A 22,000-nucleotide genomic window follows, 5' to 3' on the forward strand; every position below is an offset into this window, starting at 1 on the left:
TCAGGTCTAATAAATTTGGGAACTATAGGATGATACCAAGTAAACACAGTTCTTAGGCCCGTAAGTGTCCTGACTCCCAAGGAGAGGAATTTCAATTGATACTTCATCAGTTTTTCAAAAGCTGAGCCATTCATCAACAGATCACCTAGGAAGTCACTCAACAACTTTCTAAGAACAGTGTGGAGATTCCCACCATGGGAGGCATAAAAGGGCCAGTCCACTCCTTGCCAGGGTGCTAGAGGGGATTCAGCGTAATATGGGGCGCCAGGGCGTTGAAGTAGATACCTTTAGGATTCCTTCCAACATACCTATTGCTGGCAAGGTGGTAGTAGGTATAAAGCCACAGAAGTGAAGAGGCAGACTGATTCTTACGGTAACAATACAAGGCAGCTAAGAAAACTGTTCTTCTGTTTCCAGGAAAAGGGTGCATCCACACCTCTGGCAAGAAGGACTGCTCCTTCCTCCCTATACAAAGAAGTTCATCAGTCCTATACCTCCTTTAGTTTTTAATCTCCCTTCTGACCCCTCCATGCACTCCAAACTACGCCTGGCTCCGAGTTAGACCTTTCCAGAGGGAGCAGCCGGAGCACGGGCTGGGAGCGGCGACGCGGGAGGGGCAGAGGGCGCAGGCCCAGCGCGCTCAGGTACTCGGCCGGGGCCCTCCCCTCCCCGCCCCGCCCCTCGGCGCGCACCTCCGGGGGGGCGGGGCGGACCTGGGGAGGGGGCGGGGCGGACTTGGAGGGGTCGGAGGCGGGGTCTCAGGGCGCGGCCGCGCGAGGTGACCGGGGGCCCCGCTCCCGCGGGAGGCCACGGCGGAGAGCCCGCTGCCTGCAGGAGGTAACCGGCCTCAGCCGCGCGGCGCCGCCTCAGCGCGGCGTGGGGCGGCGGCGCCCGGGGAGCCGCGCGTGGACACCCCGCGCGGGGCGGCCGGGCGGCAGGTCTCCGGCGGGGAGGGGGCCGCGGGCTCAGGTGCGCCGCGGGGCAGCTCCCGGGCGCGCAGCGTGGCGCGGGCCTGGCGCCGCCGCCGTGCCGGGCGTCCGGGGCCCCTGCCCCAGCAGAGGAGCCCCTCGCCCCCAGCCACACGGGGCATATGGTTCTGTAGGGGTTTTCATCTCCTTTAACTCTTTAGAAATGTCGCCTGCGTTGGGGGGCCCCGGGGACCGTTCCCCGGTCTCCTCAGCGACGCTTGCTCTCGGGAGCCTTGGGGAGGTTTGGGGCCCCTCGACAGCCGCGTTCACGGTGGGCGGGGCGGAGCGGGGGCGGGCAGTGACTCGGAGCTGGGGGCGAGACCCGGGACAGCAGGGAGGGGAGACCCTAGCTCCGGCGGGGCCGGCCGCGCGCCCCGCTCTCTGCCGGGCCCAGGTGGGCTCTGGGCAAAGCGGGAAAGAGGGAAGCGAACTTCTTTGCCTGGAGAGTCGGATAAGAACAGATTCGCCGAGTGTCTTCTGTGATGGTTCTGAAACTTTCAGAAGCAGAGAGGGGGTGTTAAAATGTCACTTCCCTATGGCTTTTGCAAAACAGGAATTATACACCCAGCTTGATTTTAGATTTGGCTTCTGTCTCTTCCAGTTTTTTTTTTTTCTTCTTTGCTGTTGCTTCCTTTAAATAAAGGGAAACGGTATGGCTGATTTGTGGGGTATATTGCACCCAGATAGATGTCCAGATATAGCCAAGATAGATGCCAAGCCAAAAACATTGGTTCCTTTAGCATACTTAAAACACAGCATGTGGAAAGATTGCTTTGGGTTTTGGAATTATTCTGATTCTCACTTCAGGTAGGCATGTAGGAGAATATTTATTTATTTATGTATTGTATGTATGTATGTATGTATGTATTTGTCTTGATTACTACTGTAAAAAGTAGCCTGGAAGATACTGAGAGTTAACAACAACATTCCCTGTTTACCGATTTAATATTTTGATATGTAACTTTATTGGGGTTAAAAACTGGTTCTTCTGGAAGGAAAGTTAATATTGCTTGCCCTCGAGAGCTGGGATTGGAAGAAATTTACCTTTATCTGTTGTATTGTAGCTTTTGTCAAGGACTGTGAGTTACCCTCATAACTGCAGGAAAAAGTCTTCGTAAAAATGTGTGTTTCTTTAAACCCTTCAAGAAAAGTATGTCAAAAGTATCTCTTGTATTTTCTTAGCTTTACTTGAATTATCATTGTATTCATGAATAAAGCTAACAAATTGAGAGATTCCGGTTAATTCCGGTTGAGAGAAACGGGAGTGAGGTTCTTTTAGGATGTCTGGCAGACCTGTTGGGTTGGCAGATGTGTAGTATTGGGGTTTTTTGAAGTCAGGAGTTGTAAATGTTAGAAGCATGGTGGATTTGTGGTTGTTAGTCCTGTGGGAGTGGAAGAAATCATTCAAGTAAGTAGAGTGAGAAGAGAAGACCAAGGATGCCGAAATACCAACATTTAAGTGATGTAGAGAGACAACCATGGAGAGTGAGAAGTCAGGAAAGAAGGAGGAAAATCTAGCAGACAGTGGTACATAGGAGCCTGGAGAGGAAAGAGTTTGAATCAGGAGAGAAATCTCTCTCAGTCAAATGAGTCAGAGGGATCTGGAAAATAGGAGCTGATTAAGTGTGTCTTGGCTTTGGTAGTTAGGATAGGAGGTCATTGATCTCAGCAAACACAATTTAAGCAAAATGATAAGGATGGAAGTCAAATACTCTGAATGAATTTGAAGAGTAAATAGAGAATGAAGAAATAAAGATAAGGAGAGTAGAGTCCTTATTTTGAGAAACAAAGATTAGAAGAAGTGACAGGGTGGTAGAAGGGAGTTTCTAGTCCGTTTGGAAAGAATATAAGGACAACAGAATAATACCTTTATGTTAAAGTGCTTCTCACAGCGTTGTGCCTGTCTCATGGTGAAGTAGGAAAAGCTGAGAGCAAGTAGCTGAGCGTATTGAATAGAACTATTATAGGAAAGATTTTCATCTTCCCCCATTCGAATTATGACCACTGTTGTAGTGGTATTTTGCTCTGTTGGGTTCAGGTGTTACCAGTGGTAAAGTGACACTTTCACAAACTGTTGGATGGCGTTTCACCTGAGTTCCAGGACTGTGATATTCCCAGCTTACATTTAAGTCATGTATTCTTTCTTGTGTATCTCCGTGATTCTTCTCAATATCTTATGTAGAAATCAGACATTATGGTTAAATCAGAATTCATGAGGCATATGTCAGGGCCTTTGCTTCAGTTATTATTATAATAATTGAAAATGCTCTTAGGTGAAAATTTCTTTATAATGAGTTTTACTTCAATCATCATTGAAAGTTTAATTTTTTTGTTGCTGTTCAGACATGTTGTTTTATGTGTATTTACGTTTGGAATATGAAAATAATAGCCAAAATGGAAAAAGGCCAATAATCAAGTGTTGCCGAGGATATAGAGCACCTGGAACTCTTGTACTCTGCTGGTAGAAGTGTAAATTGGTAAATCATTTTGGAAAAATGTATCAACTACTGCAAAAACTGTGTTCAAACTACACCTAACAAAATTCTGGAAAATGCAAACTAGCTGAAAGCAACAGAAAACAGATTAGTGGTTACTTGAGGATGAGGCAAGGGAAAGTAAGGATGGTTGGAAAGAGGTGTGAGGAAACTTTTGGGGTTGGTGGGTTATTTATTTTCTTGATTGTGAAGACGCTTTTACCGATGTATACATATGTTTGACTCATGAAATTGTACATTTTAAATATGCGCAATTTGCTGCAAGTCAGTACGTAAATAAGGCTGTAAAAAAAGTAAATAAAATAGTGGAAGAAAACACACTATATTTTTTCTTTTCCTTTGTTTTCTTTTTTAAAAGATTTATTTATTTATTTGAGAGAGAGCACGAGCAGGGGAACAGGCAGAGGGAGAAGGAGAAGCAGAAGCAGACTCCCCACTGAGCAGGGACCCTATGTGGGGGCTCTATCCCAGGACCCTGAAATGACCTGAGCCGAAAGCAGACGCTCAACTGAGCCACCCAGGCACCCCTATTTTTTCTTTTAAATATTGTAGTTATCTCAGGGTGATGGGATTATTGATAATTTTTATTTTCCTCATGTAGTTTGCAGTATTCTTCATATTTACTACCATGGGCATGCATTTCTTTAATTTTTAAATGAGAAATTATTTCATATGTACAAAATAGTACTTTTGACACATCCATAGATTTAGAGAATACCGATAAAAAACACTGTACTTATATCATGCTTTAGAGATAACACGTTGTCAGTATTTTCAAAGCCCTGATGGTATCTTTCTCTCTGCGTCTTTCTCTTTCCATGCTCCCTGATTTTCTGTATAGTTTTAGTATATAGGTATGTATTCGTAAATAATGTAATGTTTAGGGGCGCCTGGGTGGCACAGCGGTTAAGCGTCTGCCTTCGGCTCAGGGCATGATCCCGGCGTTATGGGATCGAGCCCCACATCAGGCTCCTCCGCTATGAGCCTGCTTCTTCCTCTCCCACTCCCCCTGCTTGTGTTCGCTCTCTCACTGGGTGTCTCTCTCTCTGTCGAATAAATAAATAAAATCTTAAAAAAATAATAATGTAATGTTTAGTTTTGTCTATTCCATGACTTTTTTGCACGTTATATTTATAGAGTCATCGATGTTGATGCATTATAGTTCACTTACTTTTTATCGCTCTGTAGCGTTCCATTGTATGACTTTACCACTGTTTATCCATCTCCCTGTTAATGGGTATTTAGGACTGTTTTCAGTTTTCTTTTTTTTAATTTAATTTTTACTTTTTGCCATTAAAAGCTGTTTTGTTATGGCCATTCTTTTTTTTTTTTTTTAAGATTTTATCCGTTTACTTAGAGAGTGCGTGTGCGTGCCTGCACGTGATTGCGGGTAGGGGCAGAGGGAGAGGGAGAAGCAGCCTCCCCGCTGAGTGCAGAGCCCAGCATGGGGCTCGATCCCAGCACCCCGAGTTCCAGACCCAAGCTGAGGGCAAATGCCCGACTGACTGAGCCACCCGGGCGCACCTGTTAGGGCCATTCTGATCCATGTCTCTTTGCCTAGGAGTAGAAAGAGTTGTGGGTCTTCAGGGCTGCTAGATAATAACTGAATTGTTTTATAAAGTGGTTGTCCCAGCTTATACTCTCAGAGGCACTGTGTTAGGTGTTCACTTTGTTCCCTTCCTCAACATATGAGACATCTGTACAACATTTATAGTTATCCGAATTGTTTCTTTTCAGCAATCTGGCCGGTGAGAATTGGTACTCCATTAGAGGTTTTTAATTTACATTTCCTTAATTATTGATGATGTCGAACCTTCCATAATTCCTCTTCTATGAGATGTCTGTCTTTTGACTATTTCTCTTACTTTTATAAATTGATGTATAGTTGCCTTTATTTATTTGTGGTACTTATTCTTATCAGTTAACACATGTGGCAAATATCTTTTCCCCAGTAAGTAGCTTGTCTTGTCTTTTACTTTATGTGGGGTGTGTTTGTTTGTTTACTTTATGTGGGTTTTGATGGGCGCATTCTACAGTGTAGTTGGACGTGTCAGCCTTTTCCTTTATGGTTTGTGATTTCGGCATCTTTTGTAACACGTTTATCTCTTCCTTGAGGTTGTAAAGATATAGTCTGATATTTTCTTCTGAAAGCTTTAAAATACTGACGTTCATATTTATGTCTTTAATTCATGTGCCTTTGATTTTTGTGTGGTGTGAGGTGGGGATCCAGTTTCATTTTTTTTTCCATGTAGGTAATCAGTTTTTCCCAACATCATTTACTGAATATTCTGGTTTTCCTCCCTGTGATCTATAAGCATCATATGTCAAGCTTCCATATATGTTATGTGTGCATATGTTTCTGGACTCATCTTTCTTTGGTCTCTTTGTGTATCCTTGCCTGCAATCTTATTTACATTAGTTGTGTAAAGAGACATGATACCTAAAAGAACGAGTCATCTTCTCACAGTTCTTTTAAACCTAGACTCCCTTTCAAATTAATTTTTTTCTAAAGTGAACTTTTCACTGGAATGTATTTTTTATCTTAAATATTTACTGTAATCAGCTGAGGTCACAAATAATGCTGAAGGTACTTTATTTTTTTTAGAGAAGGAGAGAGGGGAGAGGGGCAGAAGGCGAGAGACAGAGAGAGAGAGAGAGATAGAGAGAATGAATGTTAAGCAGGCTCCATTCCCAGCATGGAGCCCCATGTCATGCTTGATCTCACAACCCTGAGATCGTGACTTAAGCTGAAATTTAGAGTTGGGTGCTTAACTGACTGAGCCACCCAGATGCCCATAATACTGAAAATACTTTTTAATTTTTTAATTTTAATTTTTTTAAATATTTAATTTGTTTGACAAAGAGAGACACAGCAAGAGAGGGAACACAAGCAGGAGGAGTGGGAGAGGGAGAAGCAGGCTTCCCGCTGAGCAGGGAGCCCGATGCGGGGCTCTATCCCAGGACCCTGGAATCATGACCTGAGCGGAAGGCAGAAGCTTAACAACTGAGCCACCCAGGAGCCCCCTGAAGCTACTTTAATGTAGACTATATCAGGCTGTCTTTTGTTTTTGCAAATCCTGTCCTAACTCACTAGAGTTTATTTTAACTTGAGCAGTAAATATTAGAATTTTCATTTTGGGAATATAGTTAAGATATTTGGGAAAACCTTCATACTGCAAATAGCTGAGAATGCTTATTTAAATATTTTTAAAAGGTATTTAGGAATTAATATGCCAAAATCTAAAAGAAAGCTGAAAATCTGAGACTGAAGGAGCCCTTAAGTCTTATTTGCTCTGAGGGCATTTGCTGAACTGGGGAAACTTGGTTAGATTTGATTAAGAATTTGGTGAATTTGCAGGACTGGAGGCGTAATTAGAAGTCAGCCCCGGGCTTATTCAAGGCAAGCTAACAAAAGACTCTCTGCCTTTAATTCTGAGATTCCCAAAAGTGTGTGGTGTCAAGGACAAAAACTCACTTTACCTCTTTCAAAGATCTGCAAGGAAAGTGGCCTTGATGCCAAGTAAAACAGGGGAAGAAAACCTGTCCTTGGGAAATTGTAACCACCAGTCCATGGGCGGTGTAGGGGCTGGTTCATCTCACGTTGGTGGTCCAAAAACATTTCAAGGTGTAATTTTTTTAATATCTTATTTTTCCTTATATATAATTAACATACCATAAAATTCACCCTTTTAAAGTGTACAGTTCAGTGGTTTTTCCTATACTCACAAAGCTGTGCAACCATCATCACTAATTCTAGAACATTTTTATTTGCCCCAGAAAGAAACCTTGTACCCATTAGCAGTCACTCCTCATTTCCCCCTCTCCCCCCAACCCCTGGCAGTCACTAATGTACTTTCTGTTTCTATGGATTTACTTATTCTGGGCATTTGATATGAATGAAATGATACAATATGTGGTCTTTTGTGTCTTGCCTTTTTCACTTAGCATAATGTTTTCAGGGTCTTTTCATGTTGTAACACAAATCAGTCCTTCATTCCTTTTAATAAGGTTGAGATTGAATAAGATTCCCTTGTGTGGATACACCACATTTTGTTTTTCCATTTGTTCGTTGATGGACATTTGGGTCGTATCCACTTTTTGGCTATTATGAATAACGCTGCCATGAACATTTGTGCACAAGTTTTTGTGTGGATATATATTTTTCATTCTCGTAGGTATGAGAGACCTAGGGAGTGAATTCTTGGGTTATATGGTAAGTCTGTGGTTACGTTTTTGAGGAACTGCTGGACGATTTTCTAGAGCAGCTGCACTATTTTTCGTTCTCACCAGCAATCTGTGAGGGTTCCAGTTTCTGCACATCTTTGCCAACACTTGGTTTTGTCTATCTTTTTGATTATACCCAAACTAAGTGGATGTGGATTGGTACTCACTGTGGTTTCGATTTGCATTTCCCTAATAACTGATGCTGTTAAGCACCTTCTCGTGTTTATTGGCCATTTATCTGTTTCTGGAGAAATATCTATTCACATCCTTTTCCCATTTTTAAATTAGGTCCTATGCCAAGGTATGAATTTAAACTGATACGGTAAAGGACGCTTGTGTGGCTCAGTGGGTTAAGCATCTGACTCTTGATTTCCTCTCAATTCTTGATCTCAGGATCGTGAATTCAAGCCCCACCTTGGGTTCCATGCTGGGCGTGGAGCCTGCTTAAAATAAAATAAAATAAAATAAAATAAAATAAAATAATATGGTAAGCAAATGCAAATATTCTCTGAGAGTATATTTTCATCTTTGGCTTAAAGAAGTTCTACAAGTGTAGTATCAAGGTCACTGAATAATTTGTCAAAGATAACCAAATGCACAGGAAATAAGACAACCCGAATAAGAATCAGCAAAACAACAGATAGAAGTAAATTTGCAAAAGCTTACATATTGAAATTACCCGTCATAGATTATTAAAATAGCTATGATGGGGGGGCACCTGGGTGGCTCAGTCGGTTGGCCGTCTGACTCTTGATTTCGACTCAGGTTATGATCTCAGTGTTGTGAGCTCCATGCTCAGCGAGGAGTCCGCTTGAGATTCTCTCTCCCTCTCCCCCTTCCCCTTCTGCCCTCCTTCTCAAATAAATAAATAAATCTTAAAAGAAAATAAAATAACGATGATGGGCTATATTTAAGAAAATAAAAGCCAAGATCTTTTTTTATTCCAGCTGCTTTTGAGATTTTATCACCGGCTTTGAGTCATGTTATCGTGATGTGTCTTGTGGTTTTCTTCTTACTTCCTCTGCTTCGTGTTTGTTGAGGTTCTTAGATCTGTGGTTGATAGTTACCAGATTTGAAGAACTTTGGTATTTCTTCTTCAAATATTTTTTCTGCTTTCCGCCATCTCCTTCATGGACTTCAATTACGTGTATATTAGGCTGCTTGAAATTGTCCCATGGGTCACGGATACCCTTTTGTGTTTATTCTTCTTTGCTCTTTGTTTCATTTTAGGTAATTTCTTTAACTGTACCTTCAAGTTCATTGCTCTTTTCTTTTGCAATATCTAATCTGCTTTTAACCCCATCCAGTATTTTTTTCATCTCACATATTATAATTGTCATCTTTAGAAGTTGGGTCTTTTTTTGTATATTTCACATCACTTCTTAACTTTTTGAACATATGGAGTCAGTCAGGACTGTTTTAATATCCTTAACTGTTCGTGTCATATCTGGGTGGGACTCAGAATTGGTTGATTTCTCTCTTTCTCTCTCTCTTTTTTTTTTTTCATGTTTGGTAATTTTTTATTGGATGCCAGAATTTTACTTTGTGTGCTGGATATTATTTAGATTTTTATAAATTTTTTTTTTGCTTTGGGACATAGTTTTTTTGAAAATGGCTTGATCCTTTTGAGTCTTGCCTTTTCAATTTGTTAGGTGGAAAGCACACTAGCATTTAGGGCTATTTATTCCTCACAAGGGAAGCAAGACCCTCCTGAGTATTCTACCCACTATCCTGTGAATTGTGTGGTTTTCCCAGGTTGATGGGTGGGGACAGGCATTTTTACCAACCTTGGTGAGTGTTGGTATGGTTTTTGTAATCCTTTCTGGTGGTCTTTGCCCAGACGTGTGCAATTTGCTTGCATGCGTGCTCTCATCAGTTGAATACTGGAGTGGGACCCTCTGCTGATGTGTGATTCTCTCTGTGTGCACCTCTCTGCCCTCTACTAGTTGGCCATGCACACTCTGTCTGCCTTATTCTTATTCACATAAACTTGTTTCCTTTGCTGCCTTCCTGCCCCGTAGTCCCCAGTTCATTTTGGATGACTCAAGGCCATCAACTTGGAGGACCTTTTCCCCAGAAGTAGTAATCATTTTTAACCAGTCCTCCCGCAGCCCTCTCATGATGAATGTAAAGTATTTGCAGGCTGACTGGGGTCAGAAATGTGGTTTGATGAGTTCGTTAAGTGTTTTTATATGAGCTGGTTGTTCTACTCTGTTCCCTTATCTATCAACTACATATTAGCTGAGTTCTTACTATATTCCCAGCATCATATAGGGTGCTGAGTGTGAAGTAGAAAGTGAGTATAATATTGTTCCTGAAAAGTTTATATTCTGGAAGGGGAGAGAGAACAAGTGTCACAAATGTCAAGAAAAATATAAAATTCTTTTTTTTTTTAAGTTCACTAGATGTTTACAAATGCGAGAAATTAATATGGTCTGAGTGGTCAAGGAATGCATTCTTTAAACTAGGGTTGAAAGGGATTTTGCAAATGTATAAATTTTTTAAGATTTTATTTATTTATTTTAGAGAGAGAGAGAGCACGAGCTGAGGGCGAGGGACAAGAAGACTCCTCTCTGAGCGTAGAGCATGATGCAGGGCTTGATCTCACGACCCTGAGATCGTGACCTGACCTGAAATCAAGAGTTGAATGCTCAACCAACTGAGCCACCCAGGCACCCTGAAAATGTATAAATTTTTAAAACAACTAGTTACAAGATACAATGCAAGAAAAGATGCCATTTGTGAGAAGCGTACACTTAACAAGAAAAGTTCTGCATTTATATGAGAAAAACTGTAAAAACTCCCAAAGATACAAACGCAGACTTGAACAAATGTTCTGGGTAGGCATACACAACATCTTCAGAATGTCGTTTTTTTCTAAAATCCTTTATAAATATAACAGAATCCCAATGAAAGTATTATTAGATTTTTCCTCCTGGGGATAGACAGATTATGAAATTTATTTGCAAGAACAGACAAGCAAGGATAGCTAGGAAAACCTGGAAACTGAACAGCAGTAAGGATGGGAGGCTAGCCCTCCTACATTTGAAAGAATGTAGTATAAGCCATTATAATTTTTAAAATGTGGTACAAGAATAGACAGACCAATTGAAGAGAGTAGAAAATACAAAAAAGCCCAATTGTATGTAGAAATTTAGTCTGTAATAAAGACAGTATTCTAATATTATTGGAGAAAATATGGAATTTTAAGTAAGTGGTATTTGTGATACCAGAATAGCCAATTGGGAAAGGTAGGATTGGATCTTCTCATACTGTACAGCGGGCTGTTAGTATAGAAAGTAATAACACCATAGTAAGTATTAGAAGAAACCATGAGTGAAGTCTTTTATGACCTACGTGTGGGGAAAACTTTCTTGTGACTCCAAATCCAGAAGCACAAAGGGAAAAACATGGATAAGTATAACTACATGTGTGTGTATCCAAACACTTGTATGTTTCTGTATAGATGTGTACATATATTTATATATACACACATTCTTTCTCTCTCAGCAGAAAATACCATAAAAAGACAATGACAACTGGAAGAATGTTTGCCACTTATGTCATGGATAATGTGTTAATCTCTCAAGTATATAAAAATCGTCTAAAATGGAGGCAGAAAAGGACCACTAGCTTTATAGAAAGATGGGCCAGAGATAATGAGCAGCGAGTTCATAGAAACAAATACAGATCAGCCTATATGAAAAGGTGCCCACCCTCACAGTAAAAGAGATGCAAGTTAAAACAACACGAGATATCATTTCTTTCCCATCAGATGGGCAAAAGCCCAGCATTTTGACAAATAATTTGTTGGTGACCGTGTGTGGAAGCCAGAGCTAGTGTATTACATTGAGAATTTGTAGCTTGTGACCTGCGGGAGGGGGAGATGCAAGCCACCGACAGGGGTTGGCAGGTAGCTCCCTCATCATCTGAGTTCCCACTTTGGGGAAGTGAAAACCCCCGGGGTTGTTTTGATTGAAGGCGCAATTTCAGTACATCCACACAAAGGAAGTAAAGTCAGAAAATTTGTTACTCACAGATCCCAGAAACAGAAGTAGGGACGCAGAGATGAATGAAGATTCACGATGAATTGATAACTGTTTAGTCCGGGTGTTAGGGGTTTTCTTATACCATTTTATCTTTTGTAAACATTTGAAATTTCCCATGAAAAATATACAGAGTGCAAGTATGCATAAATGAAGAGAGTGCATTTGGAATTAAGTCGGTGAGTCCAAGGTGGGCAATTGGATGTGAAGTTCTTTTTTTTTTTTTTTTTTTTTTTTTTAAGATTTTATTTATTTCTTTGACACAGAGAGAGCATAAGCAGGGGGAGTGAGAGGGGGGAAGCATGCTCCCCACCAAGCAGGGAGCCTGACATGGGGCTCGAATCTAGGACCTCGGGATCACGACCCAAGCAGAAGGCAGACGCCACCCAGGTGCCCTTGGATGTGAAGTTCTTAGACAATTTTATGTTCCTAATTAACTTACAACAGACTCCCGGGGTGCCTGACTGGCTTAGTCACTATAGCACATGACTTTTGATCTTGGGGTTGTCCATGTTGGGTGTAGATATTACTTAAAAATAAAATCCTTGAAAAAAATAAAATAAAACCAACTCCCTTTATTTCCAGTTTATGTTGTATGTGGTTTAGGTAGCTGGTATCTGTGTGTGTGTGTGTGTGTGTGTGTGTGTGTGTAATACAGTGTTTCAGATATATTTTTCTGTTAGTGTAATTCTAAATGTTAAACCAACTTATAAAGTATGAAGTTGTTTGTTGGCCCCATTATAGGACCTTTGGATTACCAAAAGAATTGATTTGGAGGAAGTGAAATTTTTCTCACACTTTTTGTGAGTGCTATATTTTCTTGGAAATTTTGCTTGGGCATTGATTTGGGTATACCTGGCAAAAAAGAAAATTGAGGGTGAATTTTTCTTTTTTTCCCCCCCGGATTTAACATTGAGATTGTTCCGTTAGTGATTTTTGAGTATGTCATTTTAATAACGTATAACAGGCGTAGGTCATACAAAATTACACGTAAGTTGAAAAATCTATCTTCCTCTAAACATTTTTGCTTTGTATTCCTCATTCATCTTAGAAAGACAGATAATATGATTTATTTGGTGATACCTAGTGGCATGAAGCCTGATCATGTTAACTTGTTTTCTATTCTATCAACAGATTAATATTAGAATTGGAAGTTTGTATCCATTGCTGAATATTGGAAATTGGATGTAATGGCAGCAGAATTTATAAAGACCTGCTGTAGAGGATGTTTTTATGGTGAAACGGAAAAGCACAATTGTGAGTTTGGCTTCTTTTGACTTCAACAAACATGTATTTAATGTCTTTTTTATTTGTGGCATTTTGTAATACAAAGATAAGTGAGACATGTTTCCTAACTTCATGGGGGAGACAGAAACATACGTCTGGGGCACACTAGGTAAGTATTAAAGTACCCTGGAGCGTGGGGGGGAGAGAGAAATTCAACATTCAACCCAGAGACACCCTGGGACGTCACTACCCAGGGGATGGCATTGGTGTGGGAGTCTCGAGGGGGTTTCAGCAGCTCAGTCAGAAGAAGGAAGTAAGAAGAGGTGAAAATTGGACCTGGTCAGGCAGGACAGGTGGGTGAAGTAGTACAGGCAAAGGCAGGGAGGGAAAAGCGTTGGGTGTGTTCGGGGACAGTATACTCTGGCAAATGTTTTCATTTGAATAAAGACAATTTCTAGTTTATGAACAGCGCATTAAAAAATGCCTCTCACAAATGAAAGCCTGATGGAGAGGAGACCCATTATTTCATCAAGACCCCATCTTTATGAAGGACTCCTGGAGGGTTCCCTTTCAATTGCGTGGTGGTCTCATCTCTTCAGAGTTATGACTGGAACTTTATTTTTCTCTGGCTTTTGCTTGTATTCCTTCATCTAGAGCATAGCTTCCTAGTATACTTGAGTACGAAGGCTTCTTTTTGCATTAAAACATTTCATAAATTCCTACACAGTAGTAGTTGTACTTTCATTCTGAAGTCAGTAGACAATACTAATTGTACATAAGGATGAACTCTGGGTGTCCCTCACCTCCCCATCCTACGTCACCAGCTTAGGAATCACGCAGCATTTGAGACAGGGGTGAAATGGGTCATAGAAGCTAGAACAGGGAGAGTCGCTATTATATTAGGGTAAAAATACATTTTATTTTGTGATTGGGTGAAGGCTTTTGTAGACCTAGAGACCTTTAGGTTCTTTTTTAGAATTCTTTTATATATTTAAGACTGATGTTCACCACCAGTACTGACAGCAAGAATTGCTTTGTTGACAGTATTTTACTTGAAAGCATCGTGGAATTAACCACCAAATAAACTTGTTTTCCATCTGCGAACTCTTTTGTGGGAATGAGTTTCTCTAAGAACTGCTTTTGCCATTATGATAAGTTAATATACTTTGGCAGTAGTGTATTAATTTCTCAAATATTGCTGGGACAGAATTAATGTAGATTCCAGAAGTGCTTGATAGGAAAACTACGTAGTAGTTTCTGTATCAGCAGTTTGTTCTAAAATGATTAAGTAAATACCAAAGCATGCTAACTTTAGATTATTATATCTAACTCCACAATCGTATTTGTGATTTTTCTTTTTTCTTCTTTTACACACAGTTTCCAGGGAGAGAGACTTTAAAGCAGCAGTCTCAGAGAGTCAAAATACCACTGTCTGTGTCCCTCCATTGAGTTCTGTTTCGGTAAAGCCTCAGGTTGGCTGTACTGAGGATTACTTACTTTCCAAATTACCGTCTGATGGCAAAGAAGTACCATTTGTGGTGCCCAGGTTTAAGCTATCATATGTTCAGCCCCGGGTACAAGGAACTCCCTCACATCTGGAGGAACTCGAAGGTAAGCAATGCCACGGCAGGATTTAAAAATCAACACATAGCATGTAAATGCTATTGTTTCTGTGATTTTGCTCTTTTATATCTTGAAAGATATAAAGTTTTTTTATATATAAATTTATATTTTGTTTTTTATGTTTTGCTCTTTCTGTAGAGGAACTTAATTTATAATATTTTTGAATGATCCCTTTATGAAACCTGATCACAATCAACACATCTGTGTGTCGGTGTGGCCTTTTTAAAAAAAATTTAAAATCAATTAAGTAACATAGAGTGTATTATTAGTTTCAGAGGTAGAGTTTAGTGATTCATCAGTTGCATAGAACACCCCGTGCTCATTACATCACGTGCCCTCCTTAACGCCCGTCACCCAGTTATCCCTTCTCCCCACCCACCTCCTCTCCAGTGACCCTCAGTTTGTTTCGTATAGCGTGAGTCTCTTATGGTTTGTCTCCTTCTCTGATTTCATCTTATTTTGTTTTTCCTTCCCTTCCCCTATGCTCGTTTTGTTTTTTTAATTCCGCATATGAGTAAAATCATATATTTGTCATTCTCTGACTTATTTCGCTTAGCATAATACTCTCTAGTTCCATCCACATCCTTGCAAATAGTAAGATTTCCCTTTTTTGATGACTGAGTAATATTCCACTGTACGTAACTTCCCAGTCTAAATAGCCGCTTGAGTAAGATAGATTCATTGGGTAAATTTTGGCTGATGTTGTTAGTGGCCAATGGAATAATGATGATAAGAAGAAACAACATGTAATTCTTGTATTTTAAAAATAATTTGATTTAGTCCATTGAAACGCTGTCACAATGTTTTCCCCCCCAAAATTTTTTTATGAAAAATTTCAAACATACGGAGAAGTTGAAAGAATATGAATACCCACATAGCCACCACATAGAATCGATCATTAATATTTTACCGTACTTAACCACATATCTATCCATTCCTCTTTCTGTTATTAATCCTCTTTAAGTTGGGTTGGGGGGTTGGAGAACACATTTCACAGTAAATTGCAGACATTAATACACTTTTTTCTAAATACTTAAGCATATATGTAATTTACCAGAGTTCAGTGTCTGTTTAGTTTTCTTCTTTTGACCTAAACCTTATACACAATGAACTGCCTCAGTTTTAACTTTGTTTTTGTTGAGTTTGAACAAGTGCATATAACAGTGTAATCGAAACGCCTATCAAAATCTAGAATATTTTTCCAAGTATGTTTTTCTGCCCCATCATTCTTCTTATTCTGGGATTCCAATTAGACATATGTTGGACCTTTTTATATTGTTTTTATGGGCCTCTGAGACTTCTTTTGCTCGTTGTTGTTCAGCGTTTTTTTTCTTCTTTCTTCTTAAGATTGGGTATTATTGATTTTCAAGTTCAGATTGGGTATTATTGATTTTCAAGTTCACTCTCTCTTCCCTCTGTAATTTCCATACAGCTGTTAAGCCCATCCAGTGAATTTTTATTTTAGACGTTGTGTTTTTCAGTTGTTGAATTTACATTTGGTTCTTTTTTATAGATTCTGTTTCTTTGCTGTGATTTCATTTTCTTTTCTTCATTATTGTAAGCCCATTTTCTTCTGTGTCTTTGGGCTTTAGTATCTTCATCTGCTAATTCTAACATCTGAGACACTTAGGTTTGGATTCTGTAGTTTGTCTTTCGAGAATGGGTCACGTTTACATGTTTCGTTGTGTATGGAGTAATTTTGGATTGTATTCTGCGTTTTGGATGTTATGTTGTGGACACTTCAGAATCTGTTATATCACTCTGAGATGAGAGGGTTGTTTTTTGTTTTTGTTTTTTTCCTTTTTTCTTTTAACCAGGCAATGAACTTGGTTGGACTCTGCTGCAAATTCTGTGTCTTTGATGGCAGCTTTTATCTCCGCTTGGTTTTTGTACCCTTAATTGGAATCTGTCCCGCATACGTGTGCTCAGGGATCAGCCGGATATTTGAGCAAACTTTATTCACAGAATTTGGGGCTTTCTCCTTTCCAAGATTTCCATCTTACTTTCTAGCAGCTGTGGTTGCTCTGAACTCTGCCCTCTGGTTCTTTAGTCCAGAAAGAGTGTGGATTTTCTTTTGGCATTTTATCTGCCCTGTGCAGTGCCAACTTTGGCTTGAGCTCAGGCTAACAGTCATTAAAAACAGGTGGCCATTCCCTTTCTTCCAGGAGTTAGTGCTGTCCTGAATATGCCCTGCTTCTTCTCACTCTCCAGTCCCTTCAGGGTTTTTGTTCATTTTGTTTTTGGTCTGCAGTGTACTGTTGTTATCTATAGGAGACTTGGGTTTGGTAGGAGTGATTGATCGATGAGCCAGCCCACCCACCCACCCACCCTTCCTTCCTCCCTCCCTCCCTCCTGGAAAGAGGAACCCTGTGCTTGGCCCACCACCTTGTTTTGCACATAAGCAGTGTCTCTCAAAAACAGTGTTCAAGGGGCACCTGGGTGGTGCAGTCGTTAAGCGTCTGCCTTTGGCTCAGGGTGTGATCCCAGCATTCTGGGATCGAGCCCCACATCAGAGTCCTCTGCTAGGAGCCTGCTTCTTCCTCTCCCACTCCCCCTGCTTGTGTTCCCTCTCTTGCTGGCTGTCTCTGTCAAATAAATAAATAAAATCTAAAAAAAAACCCCAAAAAACCAGTGTTTAAAAGCTCTTGGCCACAGTGTACCCTAATTATCGGTCTTTCTCTTTCTCTTGTACTTGTTAACAGGATTGGGATTAAACCACATAAACAGTTTTGTGGTCTGTTTTATTCATATCACATGTTGTGAACACGATTTCACATTCATTGCTTTGTAATGGCCCCATAGTGTTAAGTCTGTAGATGTACCATAATTTATTTAACAAATTCTGTATTCTTAAACATCTAGGGTGTCTTATGTATTATTTTCATAATCAGAAAATTAAAAATACTTACCTGGCAATATGTGGTAGTTCCTCTTTTGTCTATTTTATTAGATCACTGGAAAACAGATTGCTTGTCGATTTGAATGAATGAGGAAATTGGTTTACACTTAAATTATAGGCTCAATGAGTATGTGGTAAAGCCATCTGATTTTGATCATATTGGAGAGAAAGATGACTTTATTAGAGTCGAGAAAGCGTTCTTGGTGTCTAAGTCTAGACGTGTGCGTGCTGTACGTGTATGCGCCTGTGAGGGGTGGGCTGAGCAGGAAATTCTGAGAGGGAGATAAGGCAGACCACTGTCAGTAATAACTGAAATTACGTGTCAAGTATTAGAAATGCGTCTTGTTTCATTGCTTACTTACTGATGGGTCTCATTACAGCTGTCGCTTACTGCTTCGTAGCACATAGATTCTGTCATTAACGTCTTACGGTGCGTGCTTTATCACATACCTGTCTATCCATTAAGAGAAGGCATTTTAAATAGATATTGAAATTTTAAATAGAGCTTTCGAGAGGTGTAAAGTAACTGTTACTTTTTGTTAGTTTTATAGCACTGTGGTTCTGTAAATTGAGAGACATTCCTCTTGAACTTTAAAAATGATATCACTGTAGACCGTTGGAGGGGAAAATTGGAATTCTGTAAAGGAAAAATGAAATCAGAATATTCTTTTTTAGGTATAGCCTGTAAAGGTCGTGAGTCATCTTTGGTGCTACGATTCCTGACAGTGTATTCTTGTTACCATAAACAGACGTGTGTGCTGAATGATTTACGGGTCGGCTTCTAAGGTATACAGGCTCCTGACAAAGCTCTCTGGCGTCGCAGCTCCGTCTTGGCACCCCTCTGCCTGTGTATTGTGCTTGGATTACACACATAGTTATTTGAACTGGGGTGAGGATAAGATCTCACCTCATAACCCCATATTTTATTTTTCTTTCCTGAACTCAGCGTGAAGCCACCTGTTTTATGGTTTAGCTTAATTCAGAAAGTATTGGTTTGTACCGTGGGTTCTATTTTAAACGGGATGAAAAAATGGCAATAATTTAAACACTTAAAAACTTTATGTCTCCATATTATTTCCAATGTGATTCTTAACTTCAAAAGGAATTTGATCTATTGTTTTACCCTTTTTAAATTGCGAGATATGCACATGTAGAAAAAAGTAGTGGAACAGAAATCCATAGCTCCTTGATTTGTTACAAAGCAAAACAGTGTACGGTCGCCACTCAGGTAAAACAAATGTGTGTCACCAGCCATACGTAGAAGCCTCCGTCTTCCCTCTTTTCCATCTCACCAGAGTAAACAGCGTCCCAACTGTGACAGTTAATTGCTTCCTTGCTGTCCTTCCTTTTTACCGCCTGAGCACATATCCCTAAACGTCACGGTTTAGCTTTTTCTGTTTTCTGACCTTTATGTAAATGAAATGATGTATTCAGCATATAGTCTTTTGTTTATGGGTTCTTTCATTCCACGTTATTTTTGTGAGATTCATTCAAATTGTTGTCAGTAGCTTCAGTTAGCTTTAATATCCGTACAATATATTTATTGTATTTATTAAAAATATATTTATTTTTATTCTCAGTGGCATGATATACAGTCGTGTTTCTGTATAATGTACAAAGTTGTTTTTATGTAGTAAGTGTATACTACAGTCCATTTTACTGTTGATGGACGTTGAGTGTTTTCCGATTTTTGGCCGTGCTGGGTAGTGATGCTTACGCACATTCTCGTACGAGTCTCGAGGTGCACACGTGCAGGCATTTGAGTTGTGTACATGTCCCAGAACAGCATTGTCATGTCACAGGGTATATATTATCTCAGCCTTTGTAGAATTTGCCAAACTGTTTTCTACAGTGATTGCCTCAGTTTATATTCCCACCAGCAGAGTTGGGTAGCTCACATTGCACTACTCTTGCCAACACTTGCTTTTGTCAGGCTTTTTGATTTTAACCACTCTGGTGAGTCTGGAGTGGAATCTCCTTGAAGTTTTCATTTGCATTTGCCTTGCAACTAATGAAATTGAGCAGCCTCTCATGTTTTTGGCTATTTGGATAGCCTCTTCTGAAGTGCCTGCTTGAGTCTTAGAGCCAATTTATTTTTGGGCTTGCCTGTCTTTTTCTTACTGATTTGTGGGAATTCCTTATATATTCTCGCTGTGAGCCCTTTGTTGGTTATGTTTCTTGCACATGTCTTCTCCCACTCCGTGGGTTACCTTTCCACTCTCTTCAATAGTCTAGAAAAATGGAAAATTTCAATTTTAATGTGGTTCAGCGTATTAAAAAAATTTTATGATAAATGCTGTGTTCCATTTAAGAAGTTCTTCCCTGCTCTAAGGCTGTGAAAACTGTCTTACAAGTTTACTTAAATATACAAGTTTTATTGGTTTGCCTTTAACATTTAATTTAGACCCACAATCCACTTGAAATTAATATTTTGTGAATTTTTTTAGTTGAGATGAAGGTTTATTTTCTATATATCAATATCCAGTTGCCTTAGCACCTTTTAATGAAAAGACTATTCTTTCTGCACTATTTTCCAGTGTCACACTGATTGTAAATCTAATGTCCACAAAATAATGGGTGTCTCTTTCTGTTCTGCTCAATCTTATTGTGCCAGTGTTCTGCTCCTAATACCCAGTAGCACAGATCTTTCAGTCTTGTTTTTCTCCTTCAAGATTTTGTTCAGTTATCCTAGGCCCTTTGTGTTTCCATATAAATATTTTCTAATCACCTTTTTGTTGATTTCTACCTTTATTGCATTGTGGTTAGAGAACATTACTCTCTGATTTCAGTCCTTTCAAAGTTATTGAGAATTGCTCTGTGTATCACAAAAATGTGGTCAGTTTTTATAAATGTTCTGCGTCTTCGTCAAAAAATGATCATCTTTTTACTTAAAAAATGTTCTTTGCGAAAGTAGAAAAATGAAAGGAAACTCAGATCACAAAATACAGAATAGTTCACGGGACAAAGAAAAATGCCAAAAATTTACCAGACTGGCTTGAGAGCAGGGTTCTTGGCTGATCCCTGGCAGAATACTCCATGCAGAGCTCAATAAATGTGTGCTTGTTTTTTTATATTTCAAGCACATGTGATTTGGTATTACTTGAGACAAAATTTTTTTCCCTTCTGCCTTGGATGCACCGGCTGTTAGCTAATAAGTCCAAGAAAAGGGTGTCGTAAAACTTCGGAAACACTTCCTTTTAGGATCTGCCAGAGCATCTTTCGGAGATCGAAAGGTAGAACTTTCCAGTTCATCCCAGCACGGACCCGGCTATGATATATACAACCCCTGCTATAAGTATCAGCACATCTCACCCGATTTGAGCCGGCGCCTTCCTCCTCGCTCAGAAGCAGCGAGACTGTATGGATCAGGTATGGACATTTTTTTGTGTTTTCTCTTTGTGTTTCTCTCTAGCAAATGTAGAAATCAAATGAAACCTCAGACCTTGGAAGAGATGATTTTTATTATCCAAAACAAAAAAATAAGAGAAAAGCGGGCTTCAGAAGTGATATGATAAATGTTATGACATCTCTGTGGTATTCTGTCTAATGTAAAAGGATTCATGAATTGTGTGTATTGGTAGTTCCAAATGCCGTTTTGTTCTTTTTTGAAAAGTTTCGTTTTTTTTTATATATCATCTATCCAGTCAGAAATTCTATAGTAGATATTTATTAGCTTTTTTCTTTCCTGCTCTAGTCAGTGAAAATTATAAATTTACAAACTCATGATGAGATTACAAATGTAAAGAAAACAGAAAATGCCTATGTGATCATAGAACTTTCTTAGTGTAATATTTGAAGACTGTACCAATTTTAGACTTTCATGTACAAATCTGATTACAAAATGCTGTTTTTCAAGTTTTTAATGTATATAGCTATTTCAACAACTGAATTCAGGGTGAGGTGCTGAAAACAAGGCAGAAGTATTAAATATTTATTTTATTATTTTTTAAAAGATTTTATTTATTTATTTGACAGACAGAGAGGCAGTGAGAGAGGGAACACAAGCAAGGGGAGTATGAGAGGGAGAAGCAGGCTTCCCGCTGAGCAGGGAGCCTGATGCGGGGCTGGATCCCAGAACACTGGGATCATGACCTGAGCCGAAGGCAGATGCTTAATGGCTGAGCCACTCAGGTGCCCCTGAATATTTATTTCAACACTGTGTTAGAATACACAGTTAATATACCGAGTTCCATTCTTTGAGAATCTTCTAGTTTATTTCTCTCTCTCTGTCAAATAAATAAATAAAATTTAAAAAATGGGGGGGGCACCTGGTTGGCTCGGTTGGTTAAGTGTCTGCCTTTGGCTCATGTCATGATCCCTGCTCAGCGGGGAGTCTGCTTCTCCTTCTCCCTCTGCCTGCTGCTCCCCCTGCCTGTGCACTCGTGCGTGCTGTCTCTCCCTCCTTCTCTCTCTCAAATAATTATCAAATGTCAAATAAATAAAATCTTTCAAAAAAAAGAATCTTCTAGTTTAGGAGGGAAATTAGAAATATAAACTAGAAATATAGGAACACATGGA

At 39.7% G+C, this 22,000-nt stretch overlaps 1 protein-coding gene across 2 annotated transcripts in view; it reads left to right on the top strand.

The window, feature by feature from the left end:
- Positions 1–1,358: 1,358 nt before the first annotated feature.
- TC2N (tandem C2 domains, nuclear) overlaps positions 1,359–22,000 on the top strand; it is a 34,074-nt gene continuing 13,432 nt past the window's right edge. Inside the window, exons 1-4 of one of the 2 annotated variants that reach the window (XM_008698556.1) lie at positions 1,359–1,775; positions 12,868–12,990; positions 14,338–14,571; positions 20,684–20,851. In XM_008698556.1, coding sequence (XP_008696778.1) covers positions 12,924–12,990; positions 14,338–14,571; positions 20,684–20,851 — 469 coding nt within the window. In that variant the 5' untranslated portion in view covers positions 1,359–1,775; positions 12,868–12,923. The remainder of the gene's footprint in view (positions 1,776–12,867; positions 12,991–14,337; positions 14,572–20,683; positions 20,852–22,000) is intronic. The other variant, XM_008698550.1, reaches the window with a different exon arrangement.

The sequence above is a fragment of the Ursus maritimus genome, unplaced genomic scaffold, assembly GCF_017311325.1.
Source record: "Ursus maritimus isolate PB19 unplaced genomic scaffold, ASM1731132v1 scaffold_25, whole genome shotgun sequence".
NCBI lineage: Eukaryota > Metazoa > Chordata > Mammalia > Carnivora > Ursidae > Ursus > Ursus maritimus.